General features: G+C 38.2%; 1 protein-coding gene across 6 annotated transcripts in view; it reads right to left on the bottom strand.

Annotated features, from left to right (window-relative positions):
• Positions 1-341: 341 nt before the first annotated feature.
• Positions 342-17,117, bottom strand: part of FNDC3A (fibronectin type III domain containing 3A) — a 119,212-nt gene continuing 102,436 nt past the window's right edge. For all 6 annotated transcript variants that reach the window (XM_062567016.1, XM_062567015.1, XM_062567013.1 and 3 more), the window contains 10 exons: positions 16,599-16,717; positions 14,812-14,917; positions 14,548-14,723; positions 13,419-13,532; positions 10,471-10,620; positions 10,103-10,386; positions 7,812-8,021; positions 6,266-6,432; positions 5,564-5,691; positions 342-2,834 (listed from right to left, as the gene is read on the bottom strand). In XM_062567016.1, the coding sequence (XP_062423000.1) occupies positions 2,520-2,834; positions 5,564-5,691; positions 6,266-6,432; positions 7,812-8,021; positions 10,103-10,386; positions 10,471-10,620; positions 13,419-13,532; positions 14,548-14,723; positions 14,812-14,917; positions 16,599-16,717 (1,769 nt within the window). In that variant the 3' untranslated portion in view covers positions 342-2,519. The remainder of the gene's footprint in view (positions 2,835-5,563; positions 5,692-6,265; positions 6,433-7,811; positions 8,022-10,102; positions 10,387-10,470; positions 10,621-13,418; positions 13,533-14,547; positions 14,724-14,811; positions 14,918-16,598; positions 16,718-17,117) is intronic.

Below are 17,117 nucleotides of genomic sequence, written 5' to 3'. Positions count from 1 at the left end.
TAGTCAATAGGGAAAATGAACCAAAAAGCTACAGCGCTGTACGCGAGCAAGCAGCATTTCGGTGCACGCCATTTCTCAGCACACAAAGAAGCAACTCCGAACTTACAAGGGACCGAGGGCCTCCTCGCCTCCGGCGCTGCCCGTGAAGATTAAAAGGAAAAAAAAAAAAAAATCTCAACGCGTGCAGCGAGCAGCACGGCTGCTCCAGGCGCCCACGCCGGCGGCACCAGCACCCATGGGACCGGCACCCACCTGGGATCCGGAGGGTCCGCAGGAGAACTGGGCACCCCGCTTGCCGCCCCGCGCGCCCCGGCCTCCCAACACCACGAACAACCAGCAAAAAAAAAGAATGATACTTTTATTTTTCCACAGATTTTAAAGATACTTTGCTACATAGTTTTACGTATTCTTTTCTTCTAGGAGACTATACATTTTCGTCTTCATGAAGTCCAACATTTTACAATTGCAAAGTGATATGTTTGGTAGTGTATCTATAACGTTTTTAAAAAGTTTAGAGTTTGTTTGCTTTTTTTTTTCTTCTTTTTTTTGGAATGTACAGTATATGAGGTAAAATTAAGATTACATTAAAAACTGTCTTCAATGCAGTAATACGCACTGAGGCTCAAATGGCAAATACACTATTAAATGACTATCAAAAATAGGAGTTCATTTGAATTTTACTATGAAAAACATAAGTCACTGCAGATTAACTGTAGTAACAAATCTTACTGTTTTAGACATTCAACCGTAAGAAATCTCTGGGCTATTACACGCAACCTCATTTGCACTGCCAAACATGGCACTTTTAAGAAGGCTCTAGAAAACACCTGTTGTCACGGTATTCGACGGGAAGGTATATCAGCCTATACATAAAAATGACAAATTTGAAATAAAATGTAAACATACAGTACATTTTAAAGACAGACCAGTCTTGCCACTTGGAGGCCAAGTTCTTCTCCGTTTCTTTTTTAAAACAAAACTCAGCAACATTATTCTACAGCACAGATCATTGGACGTATAAACAACTACAATACATGCCCGTTCTAATATAAGAAAGTCTTCAGAGATCTTCAAAGCACAAGACAGAGGTTCCTTTTTTATTAAGACTGACAGAAGTGTTTAATACCATTGAAAATGCTAAACTCAACACAACTAGAAGTCATTAATGATCCACTATCTCGTAACTCAAATAAATTAAAATAGCTAATTACAGAGTGTATAACAAATAACGTAAGTGTGATGAGACAAGGATTTTTTTTTTAAAGATAGTTTCACTACAAGCTTTGTGTCACTGGCAGTCATTGACATCTAGCAAGATGTTCAATGGGATGCTAGAGAAAATTCAGTCTGGTCATTCAAGAACTCACAAATGCAAGCTCACAAAACGATGAGTTATGCAATTGCAAAGTGCTCTAATGCAACATTAACTACATGCAATCAACAATTTGGTACAGTATCCAAAGAGACATTACATTAAACATTAGGATCTCAAGAAAAAGCAGCTTTAAGTTTTCCGGTGCAAATTACTACACTTCGTCTTCTGATTTGGTGCCCAAAAGGAGGGGGGGAAAAAAAAAAAAAAAAAAAAAAAAGAAAGAAAAAAAGAGAGGAAAAAAAGGCAGTGCTCGATTCTGGTGGACATGGCAAGTGAATGTTGGGGATAACAGCAAAAATTTGATAATGAATTTTATCTCAAGAATATCTGTATCTAGCCAAATTGAGAGGGCACAGACATCTCTATTAACTGCATCCGATCAAAGTTCAGCTTCAGAAATGAGTTTTTTAATTCAAATAATAAATCTAAAAAGTTCTCTCACACTCTCCCTTCTGTTTTCGTAAGAAGTTAAAGAGGCGTTTTTATGAGTAAACATCAAATCTTGGGGGCAAGATAAACCACTTGTGCCATCCCCTTGCAGTCTTTCAAAAATATCTACTTGCAGTGAAGAACTCCACATTTATCAGATAAGAAGCTTCTTTCGTGCATACTCTTCCATCCAGTTTTTTATTTGCTGCCTGAGAAAAGCCCCTTCTATTTTTCATCAGAATCCTGCTTCCCAAATAATTAAGACAAATGAGGAGGTAGAAATACAGCGCTAAGTTGCTTTCACAGCATCAGATTAATATTGTATACAGCACAAGTTTGTTAGCATAAGTTTTAAATGCATTCTACACATTCTTCCCTGTTACGGAAGTAACCCTTGAAGGTGTGGGCCTGGAAACTGTTTTTACGCTTGTGTTTACTGGTCAAACCCTTTTAATTAAACACTGCTTGCCCCATATAAAGTTTGTACTGCAAGAAGGCATACTAAAGAAAGGATTGTATTTCTGTGACTTGCATTCTAATAACATGTGTCAGCCTATACCTACCAGGAAGCATTTTAAAGTGGCTGAAAAGGTTTGCGACAGTCCCAATGCCGGTGCTAAATGCCTGTTTTCATAAAAGCAAGAGAACAGAATTATTTTTCTATTATGAGAAAATAAAATGTAATGGGCAGCATTCTAAAATAAATCTGTTTTCTTCACTTTATTACAAAGTACTGAATGATAACAGCAATCAGAATGGAAAAGATAGCAAAAAGTGCAAGGATGACAGCAGCACACACTTGGTCGCTCTGCGACCACTGTGTCCTTGTGGTTTGCACAGTGTCCTTGTTGGTGCTCGCCGGTGGTTCAGTCCTCTGAGAGATGAATAGTACTGGCGCACTGTAGGGGCCCACCAGGTCCTGATGACCTGCTGTCTCTTGGCACTGTCGAATGGCACATGCACGAAAACGGTATTCACAGTTCAGCTGGAGGCCTGTGTATCGGAATGACCAGTCAGGACCTTTATAAATCTATCAGTGAAGAAAAAAAAAGGATGTATTAAGTAAAAATGCCATACATAAACACATCCATCCATCCATCTGTCAATCACTATGTCGTTGTTTATGGTGAAGGGTATTGTGAAAAAGTATGATTCAGCAGAAAAAATGGATGAACAGTTCTAAGGTGCACACACGTACGCCAGATAAAAAGTCTCACCCCCCCTTTTTTTGTGACATAGTTAGTAGCACTACTTGTTCTTTTACACCACGATGAGCACACAGCAAATAAACTTTTTGAAAAGCCCCAGCGTTAAGGTGTTTTTAGTGACAGCTTAAAATGTAAACAGTACATTTCAGGATTTTAGGTGATCAACTCAATATCAAACTACTTCATTCATTAATATCAATCAATCCAACCTCTGCTGTAGTTGAGATACTGTACATTTAAAAAAGTTTTGTCATTTGCCCCAACAGACATTGCATCAAGAAACATTCAAGGAGTCCTTTTTATGATTCTTAACTTCAGCAGCTCCCGAGAGACAGATAAAGAGTACTTTATTAGGCTGTTCTCCATGGGTTTCTCCATTCACTGACAAACATGTGGACTCATCTCTCAAGTTCAGTTCACAACTCTTCAGCATCAAGTGCCTAAGTCAGTGAAAACCAAATGCTGGTTTCTCAAATGAATTTATTTGCTGTCATGTTATTCCTGGTCCTTTTAAAGCTAATGAAACCCCAGATGGGGACAATTTTCTGTTTGTAGATTTATCTGCAGGAATTAAGCTGTCACATGGGCAGCATGGTACAGTTTGACTTCTCTTTTCAAACACCTTCCTCGTTTTCCGTTCTGTTATCTTGATTTCTTTAATTGGTAATAAGACACAAAACTAACAGGTCATCTGGAGGTTTTTTCCTGTAATGTCAGACAGTATTTCACAAGCACAAAATACCAACTGTTTAATCAAGGAAGCAGGAAATCTGCTCTGATTTTGTTCTGTGAAGAGCTACTGCTGCGCCTGGTTGCTAAGGGGCTTGAAAAGTCCTCCCGACAGGGGGGCAGCTGAGTGTTCCTAAAATCTAAAACCTGGAGACTCCTGCAATAAGATTTTCCTCATCTTGGAGACTGTTCCCAAACAGAGACAGGGCAGTTCACCGGAAGTGCAGCTTCTGTAAAATTCTGCTAATTTGTACCGTACCTCCTACTCCAGCGACAGCTGTGCCAGCTGGCACTGGTTACTATCCTTAGCTGCTTGTCCTCGATGGCTTGCCAGAAGTTAAATCTCCCTTCAAATTTGCTTAATGGGGGTATTTCTATGATTGCTTCCTAAAGCATTTCAGTTAGAAAGAGCCTGGTTGACAAAGCTCAAAAGGATTAATAACTTATTTTTTCTGAAGCGCATATGGAAGAATGATATGATCAACTCAGTTGGCAGATCAGGGAGGAAAAGAGCCATCAGTTTTGACAGAGAAATGGTAGTAAGAAGCTTGGGGTGAACGCCCGTGCTCTACCTTAATGACACACTTCACTTTTTGTCCACAAAGAAAGTTCTCACCACCATGTCTAAGTATCTTTAAGGCTGTTTCCATGGTGTCTTCTCATTTTATTTTAAGTTAACGCACTAAACTGTTTCAGAGAGCCATAAGGAATCATGCACTTCATTCAGATTTGTTATATCCAAGCTTAAATCATAGCCTTTATTTTCTTGCCCAGCTCATCTGACAATGCATGTTGCTAATCAAAGCTTGGTCTGAGTCCCTAGCTAGAAGCAAGTACAGTGACCCCAGCCTACTTAGGTATTTAATTTTGCACCTACAGCATTGAAGTTGCAATAAAGAGTATTTACGTTGCAAGATAAACCTTGGATTGCCATTCATCTTGTATTGAAAATTTTAACATAATATACATAGTGCTACTCTAGAAATTACAATTTATGCAAATATTAAGTAATAGTAAACCTTACTTAATACTGGCCTATAATAAAATTACAGTATCTCAGAATTAATTGTGCTTCCTTTCTGGAAGAAAATCTGCTTGCTTAATAGTGTGAAACAGAGTTTACAAGCCTAATTTCATGTCAATTATCAAGCAGTTTATAGAGAAGCTAAATTAGAACTGCCCATCCTCTTTTAAATGTCAACTAATTTGTAATTTGGTATTTCAAACTGCACCTTTAGATAAACAAACTTGAAATTGAAACACTTTCAACTGTGCTGCCTCAGTGGTTATAGCATACCTTACTACAGAGATGGTCCTCCGGTAAGAAACTAAAGACTGAGCTATATTAAAAAGTTTCTGCATCTGAATTTCTACACTGCTATCAACAGGTCTCTGCATAAAAATGCTTTTCATATGCTGTAGATGCCATCAAACCTTTTAAACTATTGTTGACTGTCCTCAAACAGTTTTAGTGCAAACAGAGCACTCTGTTCTCTCTCTCATAAACTTCGATTCTGTATCACTCAGTGGATGTTTCCTTTTTTCAGTTCTTCCCATTAGTGGACAACTGGCTCACTACTTAAGGCATTAAGAAGTAAACACAGTATTTCGCAAACATCAGAATAATCCACAGTGACCTCAACTTACTACAGTTAAATCTCTTCCCTCTATGGGAAAATCTTTTTGGAAGATACTACCTTAGAGTATTTAGTAACAAAAAGTGAACATGGGTAATTAAGAATATATTGGAACACAATCTTTAATCTGAATTAATTATCAAAAGTAATCAAAAGAAACATACAGTAACTTAAACACCTCATACCTGTTTGAATTCTGAGTCTTTTCCCACCATGACCTGAAGGCAGTAGATGACTGGATCACCTTTCATGGGCTGCAAAACCTCCCATGTGATTTCACAAGTGTGATCATTTATTCTCTCTATCCTTGGTGCTGAAGGAAACAAAACACAAAACACAGCTAGCTCTGTTTTCTCTATTACTTAACACTTTTCTAATGATTTGTAAAAACCTGTATTCTATGTGCTATTTTTGTCTCAGACACAGAAACAAAAGACTTGGATTCAAACGGGTTCTGCCTATCAACCTTTGGGACAACAATTAATAATACATAGGACTCTCTTGCTTTCATAGAGTTTAGGTTTCCTCCAACAGAAAGCAAGAAAAATGTGATGGTTGCAAATGGGTAATAATAATAATAAAAAAGCTGCTCTGCTTAAAATTATTCTAAACATGCTAATAAAGCCTCATCTCAAATTAACAGCCTGGTCACACACACTCAGAAAGCAAAGTACAAACCTTCTTATGCTAAAGAAGGCATAAAACCAGAGTCTCTCATTTTTGGGACAAACGTTTTAGGCTCCAGTCTGTTGCATTAAAGGAGTGTTTCCCTACCATGCCCACACCTGCAAAGGACTGAGCACTCTAAATGCCTCACAGGAATACAATACCATCACCACCACCACCCACCAGCTTCTCCCCACTCCCTGAAAAAGAGAAATCTTCACCTTTCAAGGCAGCTGGAACAGATTTGGGAGTAGTGAAAGTGTATTCTTGAGAAAGGGGTCCTTCACCAGCTTCATTACATGCCTGAATACAAAATTTGTATGATGTTGACTCACTGAGCCTTTGTACTTTGTATGTATGACATGGTCCTCTGTATAAGGATACAAACCTGAAAATGGAAAGGATAGCTTGTATTAAACACAGAAAAGGGCTTCTGAAGTAGCCAAAATACTGTCTCGCTTGAAATTCCCATTATTTCCCAAAATCCAATGAGAAACCCAGAAGTATTTATTTGGAAGTTAATGTCTGACATTACTACGAAACAGTGAGCTCATTTTCTGTGCCAGGCTTTTATTTCTCAGGACTTTGGAATAAAACCTCTTTTAAAGAAATAAAGAATACTGCAGACTGTCTCATGGCAGGGATGATTCTAAGCATCTTCCAAAACCCTTCTGCATGTGAGACACGGGGGAAGGACAGCAGTTCTCTCACAGTAAGCAGTAAACATATACTACTTTTTCTTGCCATCTGCTACACCAGCATCTTTAGCTTTTCAAAATTAGGTAGGGCTGGATTTTAGCTGCTTGCACCTTCACAATTCACCCTTACTACACCTAAGTTAGCCTGAGATCCAGCTGCTCTGCTGGGTCTTTGTCAGACATGGGTGTCTTGGCTGAAGCTCAGGTCTGCGCAGCAGGCCTGGGTCACAGTTGTAGGGGATATCAAATCCCGTCTGAGAGCTCCTGTAGAGCAGCCACTCTTTCACATTACAATTCTGATGCAGACTGATCTTTGCTACTCTCATATCATTTCCCACTTTGGTAGCCCAAGGACCCAGAACAAGTTAACTCTGTACAGTGATCCTACCACCTACTTTCACTCATTTTTTAACGGTCAGTACCTGAAAATGACCAAGTCTTTGGTAATGGCAATATGCACCTTGCCAGTTAAGAGTCTTATTTCTTTTTCTTCTTGTAGCAGAACTATTTCAGTTAACAGATCTATTTTACACCACTGTGAAGCTAAAGCTACTGATGGTTCAGACATGGCAAGCATTGCAGTAAATACTGCCTGTTTTGCTGTTTAGGCAGAGGTGCTTGCTCTACTATCTCAGCTCATTCTGATTTAACATGAGAGAGGGGATCATTGTGGAACAAGAATTTACACTTTATTATAGTTTACTTTCCACTAGAAATAATTCCACGTGAAGACAGCAGGCAGTGAAGAATTCACCCCTTCCCTCATGAAGTACATAAAATTCATAGGGACTCATTAGACATAATATTGGCAAAATACCTAACAACAGGAGAGAAAGATGTGCTGATACAAAACATCCAACTAAATGCTTCATATTGAACTGTAAATTAAAAAATAAAAATCTGCCAAGTTTTTAATCTTGTATTTTTTCCAAGGCCATACTGCCCTTCTAGAAGAGAAGATCTACATTTTTTTGTAACTTAAACATAGGGAATTTTGCCCTTTGATACTATCTTTCAAGCACCAGATCACAGAGAAACAGGGCAGATTTAAGTGATGCTGAAAGCCAACCTTCCATTCTTATCCTCCATTTGAAGGTGGTACTGAATGGAGTCAGTTAATGCTTTTGCAGTTCCCTCTCCCCACTTCAGCTTGAGCGTCTGAGAACTGTACGCAGCACACTCCAGGCGAGGTGGATCTGGAGGCAGAGGCTTTGTTTTCAGTTTTATCGTGGGGCTGAAAGGACCCGCTCCAAGACTGTTTAGGGCTTGAATTCGTATTCTAATATTTAAAAAGAAAGAAAATCAGTTAACTTGAAAGTTTAAAAAACGGCTACTTTCGCTAGTCACATTCAGGAGAGAATAACAATGAATGTTAAAACTATTAAAATCCATGGTACTTTCAGTGATGGTGTTTCTTAATAGTATGCTCTGATGAACTGTCATGAACATGCAGGAGTGTCACTGTCCTTGCTGTGTTTTAAGCAGCTGAACTGGCTCAAAATAAGACATATTAGTGTATTTGCATCACTCACATCAGGACAAAGATGCAAAAGCTCTCCCAGCTACTTCAAGAGTAGTCCACTTTCCTGACCCTGCAGGCCTTGTACCGAAATTTTTGATGGCTAAAAACTATGGGTTTTTATTTCTCACACTGGTGAGATGAGAGAAGAAAGGAAGGGAAAAGGGACTGGGAAATTCATAGCTTATATTATTATATCAGGTGAGTTTAAGGAGGACCACAGTAAAATTTGAAGGGCTTTTTAGAACGGAGCTGATTCATCTGAAAATAAAGATGTAGTGTCCAGCCACTACCCTTACAAAACACCGGTATCACTGGCAGCAGATATCTGGGTGCTTGCAAACACAAATCATCTTAGGTCTGCTTGAAAAAGGAGAGGAGAAACCAAAAGTCAAAGGACAAGCAGCTGAGGTGCCTGCAGAACTCTGTCACTGTAACAGGTTTCAGAGATGATTTTTTTTTGTTTGTTTGTTTTGGGTAGTAAATGGAAAACTCAACATTAGTCATAGGTTTACAATTAAGAATCAACAGAAGTAGCCAAGAAATTTATTCCTAAAATGGAAATGCAGAAAAACAAATCTGAGGCTACTTTGCATAGTTTACTGATTTCAAAGGCAACTTTACAGATTAGCAAAGTGTATCTAAACTTGTTTTTTGAAGACTAAGGTTTAGTTGTTTAAAATAGTATCTAGGTAATTGGAAAAAAGTAATCACAATAATTCAACCTCTAGAATAACCAACTACCATGGTTTCAAAATACAGGAATGTATTCAGGTTTACAAATAAATATTCTACTACAGCAATATTTAACATTATGTTCATTTATTACAGTAGAGAACAGAGGTTGATATACGAGGTTTCTTGTTTTCACAAAGAAGTTATAGCTTGTAAAATGTATTCTAAAAAAAACACTTTCATGAGGGAAATGCTTAAGTATCTTTGCAGTAGAATCATCCCATTTTTCTACTTGCAGACATGGAGAGCAACAGCTCTTTAAATTGCCAGTATTGTTGTTAAGTATGAAATGCACAGAAACATTTTAATCTTACATACAGTACTAAAAAGGACGTAAAGTAAATCTTTAAAATTAAGGATTCAGAAAATTACATACTCACTTGATATCCTAGCTATACTGCAGTCAGTATGCCCTTAAATTCTGATTTCAGAGGGACTCATACTTAAAGTTTTAACATAGAGCACATTTGCTTGTAACAGGAAGGTGGAGTGTCAAAAGGCAGAAATAGGGATTTTTACGCTTATATTTTTCAGTAACCTTTACACCAAATATAAGGGATGATTTTGTAAGAAAAATTTTCAGAAGACTTCAATCTGATTGACAGATTTTCAAACTGATGTTCCTTCTGCTGAATGTCAACCAAATAGACAGTATTTCTGCAGAAATGGCATTGCAATGTGCAAAAGGCTATCATTAGATCAGACAATCCAGTAAGATTGCTGATATGATCCTTCCTTGGATGGATCTTATCTTGTCAAACAGATTAGAGGTCATTTATTTATGGACCGACCAGGACAAAATAACTCTATGAATCTGAATCTGTAATCTGAATTCAGTTAGCAAACTGATGCATGAACGAGAGAGATAAAATAGACCTACCACAATAAACAAATTAAAATAAATTGTTCTCGTAAGGAAAATAAAGAAACATAACTCATCTATTTATGAAGATCATGATTACAAAGCTTCCCTTTAGTCCACTGTTACTTACCAATACTTCTCTGAGAGCAACATAGAGAATAAAAGCTATATGGAAACAAAAAAAAGAAAGAAACTTCTATTGTGGAAGGAAGAACAGACTGTCAAATGCCTTTGCATAGCATACCTGTATGTTGTATCTGGTTGTAAACCATCTATAAAATAGCTCAGAACTTTCCCAACAGTTACTGGCTGTTTATCTCCAAAGTCTATGCTGTAGCCAAGGATTTCAGATCCATGGTCACAAGGTTTTTCCCAGGTTATAGCAAGGCATGTGGAAGGAGAATAATGTGGACTTTCGACTTCATCTTCATTTAGTCCCCGAAGACAAGTCACAACTGCAGGTACAGAGGCTGGAGTCATACATGCCACGACTTCACTGAAAGGGCCCACACCTGCAGTATTCACTGCCTGCAAATGCAAAGCAGACCACTTTTTTTTGGTACAGGTGATTCCTGTTTCCAGATTTCATTGACAATAATTTTACCTCTTTACCTGAACCCTGCAATAGTATATAGTGGCAGGCAAAAGTCCTTTCACTTCACAGCTGAGCCCAGGCCCACAGTAAGAGATCTGCATGCATCCTTCCACACCACCCCACTCCAGTCGATATTCTGTGACATCAGCTCCGTTACATATGGGAACCTTTAAAATGGATACAAATCATTAGAACTTAAATTCACTAATTAAAAGTCAACCATACTCACCACATTTATGTTGTTTTTTCTATAGGTCAACAGATAGCATTTGGTACCACCGTGTCAGAAGGCTGTAGAAATTCCACATGAATTTCACCCTCTGATTTCTTTGCTGATTTCTGATGTAATACAATACAAATAATGCATTATTCACCTTGAGTCATCTATAGCTTAAAATCAGGATTTATTGTTGCCAGCTACTCTACACAAAGCAAGCAGCTGTGATTTCAGCTGGTTAAATACAGAGGTCATCTAACTTGGCGCCTTTAGAAGAAACAGTCAACAGAAAGAGCTGGCCCTTTTGAGAGGATGATTTACCGTACTAAAGTTTTCTCTGACGGGGTATAAAGTGCAGGGCTGACAAACTTTAAAGCACACTGGTTGCTAGCTTCTCCATCTTCCAGATTTAGGCTCTCTTCCTTTCAAGTACATCAAGGCTCTCTTGCATGGAAAACAGGTCATGAGGGTAGTGTGAAGGGGGAAATGGTGTACTCCATCTCATCTCAAAACAGAGTCGGAAAGCAGCTGGGATAGGCATCTGTCTGCTCAAGAAGCCAATTTTTCTTCACTGCCTTCCTTAGGGAGCCAAATTTAGCCTCCTAGTTTGGGGAATTAAATGGTTTTAATATTCCCTCAGAAATAATTATTGGAGATACAGTAAGTTCAGGGAGTAGCACAGCATCAGACATAACAGATGAGACTGCAAGAAGATTTCATCAGCCAATGAAAAAAACAAACAAAAAAAAAAAAAAAACGAAAAGCCAAAAAATTCCCCAAAACATCAAAATTTCTATTTTGTAATTTTAAAAAAAAATGCTCGTTTTCGACTAGCTATTCCAAGACAGTAAGCACATTGAAGCACAGGATAATAAAATCACTCCAAAGGATTTTTTTGTTGTGTTTCTTTTGAAGGAAAAAGAGGATTCCCTTCACTCAGCATTAAGTTATGTGAAGATAAGTGACTGCATATAAACATCATTTGAAAAGATAACACTTAATGCTCCTGAGCTGTGATTTATAGGGACCCTCTTTCTGTTTTCTGATTTATGATGAGGTGCACTTGGTCAAAAGAACTCTATGCGGCCATTTAACAGTCAGTGAAGATGGAGACATTTCTCAATGTTATCACTGTTGCTCATTTAACTCTAGAGGAATTTACCTTAACCGAAGCAGGGGAATCCAATCCAGCAAGTTCATGGATGATATTATATTGGAGGGAAGTGTTTGATATGCTGGAGGGAATGGCTGCCAGAGGGATTTCAACAAGTAGCGGCTACATGAGGATGTACACCTGGGAGAGAATAATCCCATGCAGCAGTAGGGCTGCAGACTGACTGGTAGGAGAGCAGCTTCATCAAAAAGAAGTTGGGGGTCCTGGTGGACAAGCTGAATGTGTCAGCAAATGCCTCAATGAAGGCTAACTACATACTGGGCTGTAGTAGCAGAAGTGCATCAGGAGTGCTAGAAGCAGTCATGATTACCCTCTGCTCAGTACTTGGGAGACTGCATCTGCACAATTCATCCTGTTTTGCGCTCCCCACAATAAGGGCATTGACATACTGCAGCAAGTTCAATGAAGGGCTCTGAACATGGCTTGGGGATTGCAACACATGGTATTTGAGGAGAGGGAGAGAACTGGGTTTGTTCGATCTTCAAAAAAGAAAGTTAAAGGGAGGTCTTGTTATTGCCTTGAACTGCTTATTGGCAGGCTACAGAAAAGACAACTTCAGATGCTTCTTGGAAGTGCACAGTGACAGGACAAGAGGCAACAGTCTCCATGTTGCAAAGTATAAAAGATACTTTGACTGGACATAAAAGAAAAAAAAAATCTACAGCATTAGACAGCTGGCCCACAGAGGTCAAGGACTGTCCACTCCTGGAGATATACAGAACTCAACTGGACAGGCCCTGAGCAACAAATTTTAAACTTGAAATTAGCCCTGCTTTGAACAGGGTGTTGAACTAGATGACATCCAGAGGTCTAATCCTACCTTAAATATCCTGTGATTCCATAATGCAGATATCTAAAATCATTCAATTTTGGTCATTAATCCTACCAAAATATCTTAAGAGATTTTTTCAAAAGGGTTTGCCTTTTAGACAATCAGAGAGTCCTTCTGACACCCCCAGTATGAAACACTGAACTCTTCCTTCCAGGTAAAATGTGTTAATCTTTTCTTCACGTGGTTCTATAATACAGCTGCTTCACTCCATCTCAAGCAATTAAAAAGTTGTGTGTAAACAGTATTTCCAGAAAAAAATAAAGCTTGTAAAAAGGAGGATTCTATCTATTGCATTCTTTTAAAATCAGATAAGTACTATAGATTCATAGGAAGTCTTTTAGGCTTTGCTACATTATTACTGATTTAATTATAAAAAAATCAAATCAGCTTATAAAAAAACAGCAAGCATACAGTAATCCACTGTACTATGTGGATGTATTTACTCTAAAGAAACATAATTACATTAAAGAAAATCTTTAAGAAGGGCCTGCTTCACTCAAAAATACAGTGTAGCAGTTGTGGGAAAATCTTAAACAAAAGAAAAAAGTAAGATCTCAATTATCTGTGTTATGGCTGACATATATTAGCAGAGTTTTTGAACCTCTAAGGTCTTACCCGAACAATAGTGGACAATCAGGTAAGCATGTTTAAAAATGTGATTAAAATACACTCAGAAGCTTTTGAAGTTGGACTTAATTTAAAAGACAAGCCTGTTAAGATATGGATGACATTACATTCTTACCTCCCAAGACACCTGGGCACATGCAGCAGATCTGCATGCCACTTGAGGGGGTCTGCACTGATCTGGTGGTCCAGGTGCTGTAGTAATTTCACATTTTTCTGAGTAAGGTCCAAACTATTAAAAAAGAAGTTCATGTAATTAACTTCTAAAAACAAAATTAATACTACTTAAATGACAGTTTGCCATAGTAGGAGCATGTAATAGTTTGAAACTTTGTATTACCTGCCTACAAAACATATCTTTCTAAATTGTGGATTAAGGATTTATTTCAGCATTTGACTATTCTTCAGAATAACTGAAGGACTTTTTTTTTTATGGCAAATGCAATCACAGTAAATCTGATCTTTTAGACTCTAAGGCAAAACAGGAAAGAACTCTCCAAATTTTTCTTTCAAAGCTACATGAAGGATACACCACAGTGACAGAGAACAATTTGCAATTGCCTATTTATCTTAATCTAAATGAAATAGAGGACTCAAAAAATACTACATCTATAAACCAGTGTTTTGGGAATTAGAGGTCAGGTCAGTACTTTAAAGTGTTAATCTGTGGACCTCTCCATAAAAACTGTCACGATCAGCTGGCACTGTTTATCAAGTGAATAGTATTAAACCAATGCAAGCTCTCTTGTGTCTGTCTTTGAATCAAGACTTTGGTAACATAAATAAAGCTTTTTCTACAGCAAAAGTTGATCTGAAAACATCTAACACTCCAACATGAGAATATATTCTTATACCTGACAAAATATGTACTCGGAGGTTAAACAAAATAATAGTCAGAAAATGTTAATTACTTTGTTCTAGAAAGTCTACATCTACAAAAATAAGGGGAAAACAGTTTACAAAGCTTTTATATAAAAGTTTACTACTTTGCTTCACATTTTTCCAATCTCATTATTCAGATATAACTAGATGTATTCTCTTCTCTTCATCTAAAAAGCCCAGAAATATTATAAATTGATGCTTAACTATTTGCTCCCACACAGCAATAAGCTATGTGAACCAACTGAATCCATATTAGGAAAATCTCATTATACAGATTATTTTAAGAAGCACTTCTTTCAAAAGAGAAGGTACTTTCCAGTGACAGCACTCTGTGCAACTCATTTCCTTTCAGACTGCCTTCTTACCCCAGCCTTGTTAGCTGCTCGCAATCTGAAGTTGTATATCCTCCCTGGAAGAAGACTGCTCACTGTGCATTCAATATCAGCGCCTTGGTAAACCTCTCTGTGTTCATCAGTTTCCATCTGAAACATTTCCAGACCGTAACAGGTAATGGGTGAACCACCATCGACCTGAGGTGGTCCTAAAAATAAGGAAGAAAAAAGAAGTTTAATTTTAACACCTAACACATTTTGATCCCTTGCACTCGCTAACAGTCATAATACAATTACCCCAGCGTAGCTGAATTTCTCTTGCTCTTGGTCTACCCTGCAGCCTAGGAGGCTGGCATGGACCAGGAACTACGGCTGGTGTCTGCACTAGCAAAGAATCAGACGCCTGCAAATGAAAAAAAAATAATAATAAAAAAAAGTCATTTAGGCCAAAACAATTACCTCATAAATAAACGCAAATACTTGAGGCAGATCCTCCATTTCTTGAACACAGTCTCAAATACGTGAAGCCACTTAAGTGGCCTGGTATGTATTAGCTGAATTGTTTATACAAAATATGCTGAAGTTATCACAGGATATGCGAAAATAACCTTTGTCTCTGCGTTTTTGCATACATACAAGAAGTAGAGTTAAAAATAAAAGTTATATATCAGTACAAACCTAGCATGGATGCCAGAAGTATGATACGTTTAGTGTAACCTCATTTTCTTCTCCTCATGGGAGCAAACTACTGCAGTTTAATGCACGCTAAGGGTTGGCTAATTCTTTCTGTGCAGAAACCTCTCAAAAAGCACACATGGGCAAAAATGGCAACCAGAAATGATAAAAAATGAAAAATTCTTTTTCATCGCTTACTAAGACTTAATATCCAACAGACTACCAACTCCAATTTGGAGAGCCCACAAGAACATACAGCATAATAACATGCAGCAGATACGTTGGTAAGCCTTATGAGTACAGAAACTATCTCAAAGAGCATAATTCGCAGCTGCCTTCTACACATGTTCAGGTAATAGGAGATTGAATGATGGCCTGTTTTTCATTTACTTTGAAATGTACCATTGCATAGAGAACAGATCTTACCCAAAAAGCAGACTGTAGCTCAGGAGGCATACGGGCACTAAGGGACAGGTAAACATACTGTATTCCCTCTTCCCCTGTACAACAAGCATATTGAACTGCAGCAAGAGGGGCTGCATTGCAGCTGAGCCAACACTGTGGGCAGGACTATGCCCTGGAGGAGTCCAAATCTGTTCTTAAGATGAGATGGCTGTGGGCACACCTGTTTTCACAGGAGACTTCTATGGCAATGAAGAACACATGAATTTGATACAGTAAGGGAAAAATCTGTGTAAAATTTTGACCCGGGATACAGGCAATCAGGTTCACTGAAAGCTTCACTTTCCTGCAAAATCTGGACACAGACATGGCTGACTTTGCTAGACTTGGTGTTGGGAAGAAGGGAGAAGAACGGAGCATGACATACTGGGGCTGGAGGTTGAAGTAGGCCTCAGAAGTGAGGGGAAAATGTGTGTGTATGTGACACGTATATGTGAGGGAGCATGGTAGAGCTCACCAAATTGTTAGGGAACGCTGAGAAGTAGGGCAATGTGAATGGCTTGATAGTGGCTGACACATACACTGGAGGAGATGACACAGCACAACCTGGCAGCTTGAGGAAATGCTCCCTCCTCCCCTACCAGGTGGACTGGCTCAGCTGCTTAAACAGCATGCTACACCGATCACATGGCCAACACACAATTTATATTACTGCCTTGGATTAGGACAATATAGACTTCAGAAAGGTCATCCTATCAAAGTATTTTACAGGAAAAGAGACAGTATCCTTTCCTGTAAAATACAGTGTAAGAAGAGAACGTACATGTTTGTTGTTTTAAGATATGGCCAGAAACTTGAAACATGATGCACAAACACAAACATTTCTGAGGTGCTTTGCTAAGCACTTCTATACAACCATCCTTCTGACAGTGTTTGTTATTAACTGTCAGATCAGGTTCTCAATGCTAGAGAAGTTTTATTTATTAAAAGAAAATTTCTCATTTTACCGTGCTCTGTCCTCCTTCTCCAATGCAATATACACGTAAGCGATAGGAACAACCAGGATTTAGTCGGTCACACAAGTGTTCCCTAGCAGCTCCACTATATACTATGTCCCATTTGTTTCCTGAAAGGTTAAAAAAGTGAGCAATGAACCAAGGTGTAATTTTTCACATTTCAGTACCAGCCACAGCAAGTATCTTAGCTTTACTAAGTGTGTGCCTGATATCTGTTAGAAAATATTAAGGCTTAATTTGAGTTTCCTGCAAAAGATTTAATTATCGCATAAAGATAGTTTCCTAGACAAATTTGTGTAGATCTGTTGAAGTGAAAAATATCCCTTATTTGGTTTTCACATCAACTAAGAGAGAATTTATCTTATTAAAGTAGTTATTACTGGGCCATCAAGCACTTTTAAACATCATAACCAAATTAATAGGCAAAATATATAAGCAAAAATTTCCATGGAAAAAACTTTAATTCCATCATGTACATTCAGTTTGCACATTGTGACTACAATTTATAAT

This window comes from Rhea pennata, chromosome 1 (genome assembly GCF_028389875.1).
Source record: "Rhea pennata isolate bPtePen1 chromosome 1, bPtePen1.pri, whole genome shotgun sequence".
NCBI classification, from domain to species: domain Eukaryota; kingdom Metazoa; phylum Chordata; class Aves; order Rheiformes; family Rheidae; genus Rhea; species Rhea pennata.
Note: the sequence above shows the minus strand (reverse complement) of the source record. Positions and strands in the feature narration are given on the sequence as shown.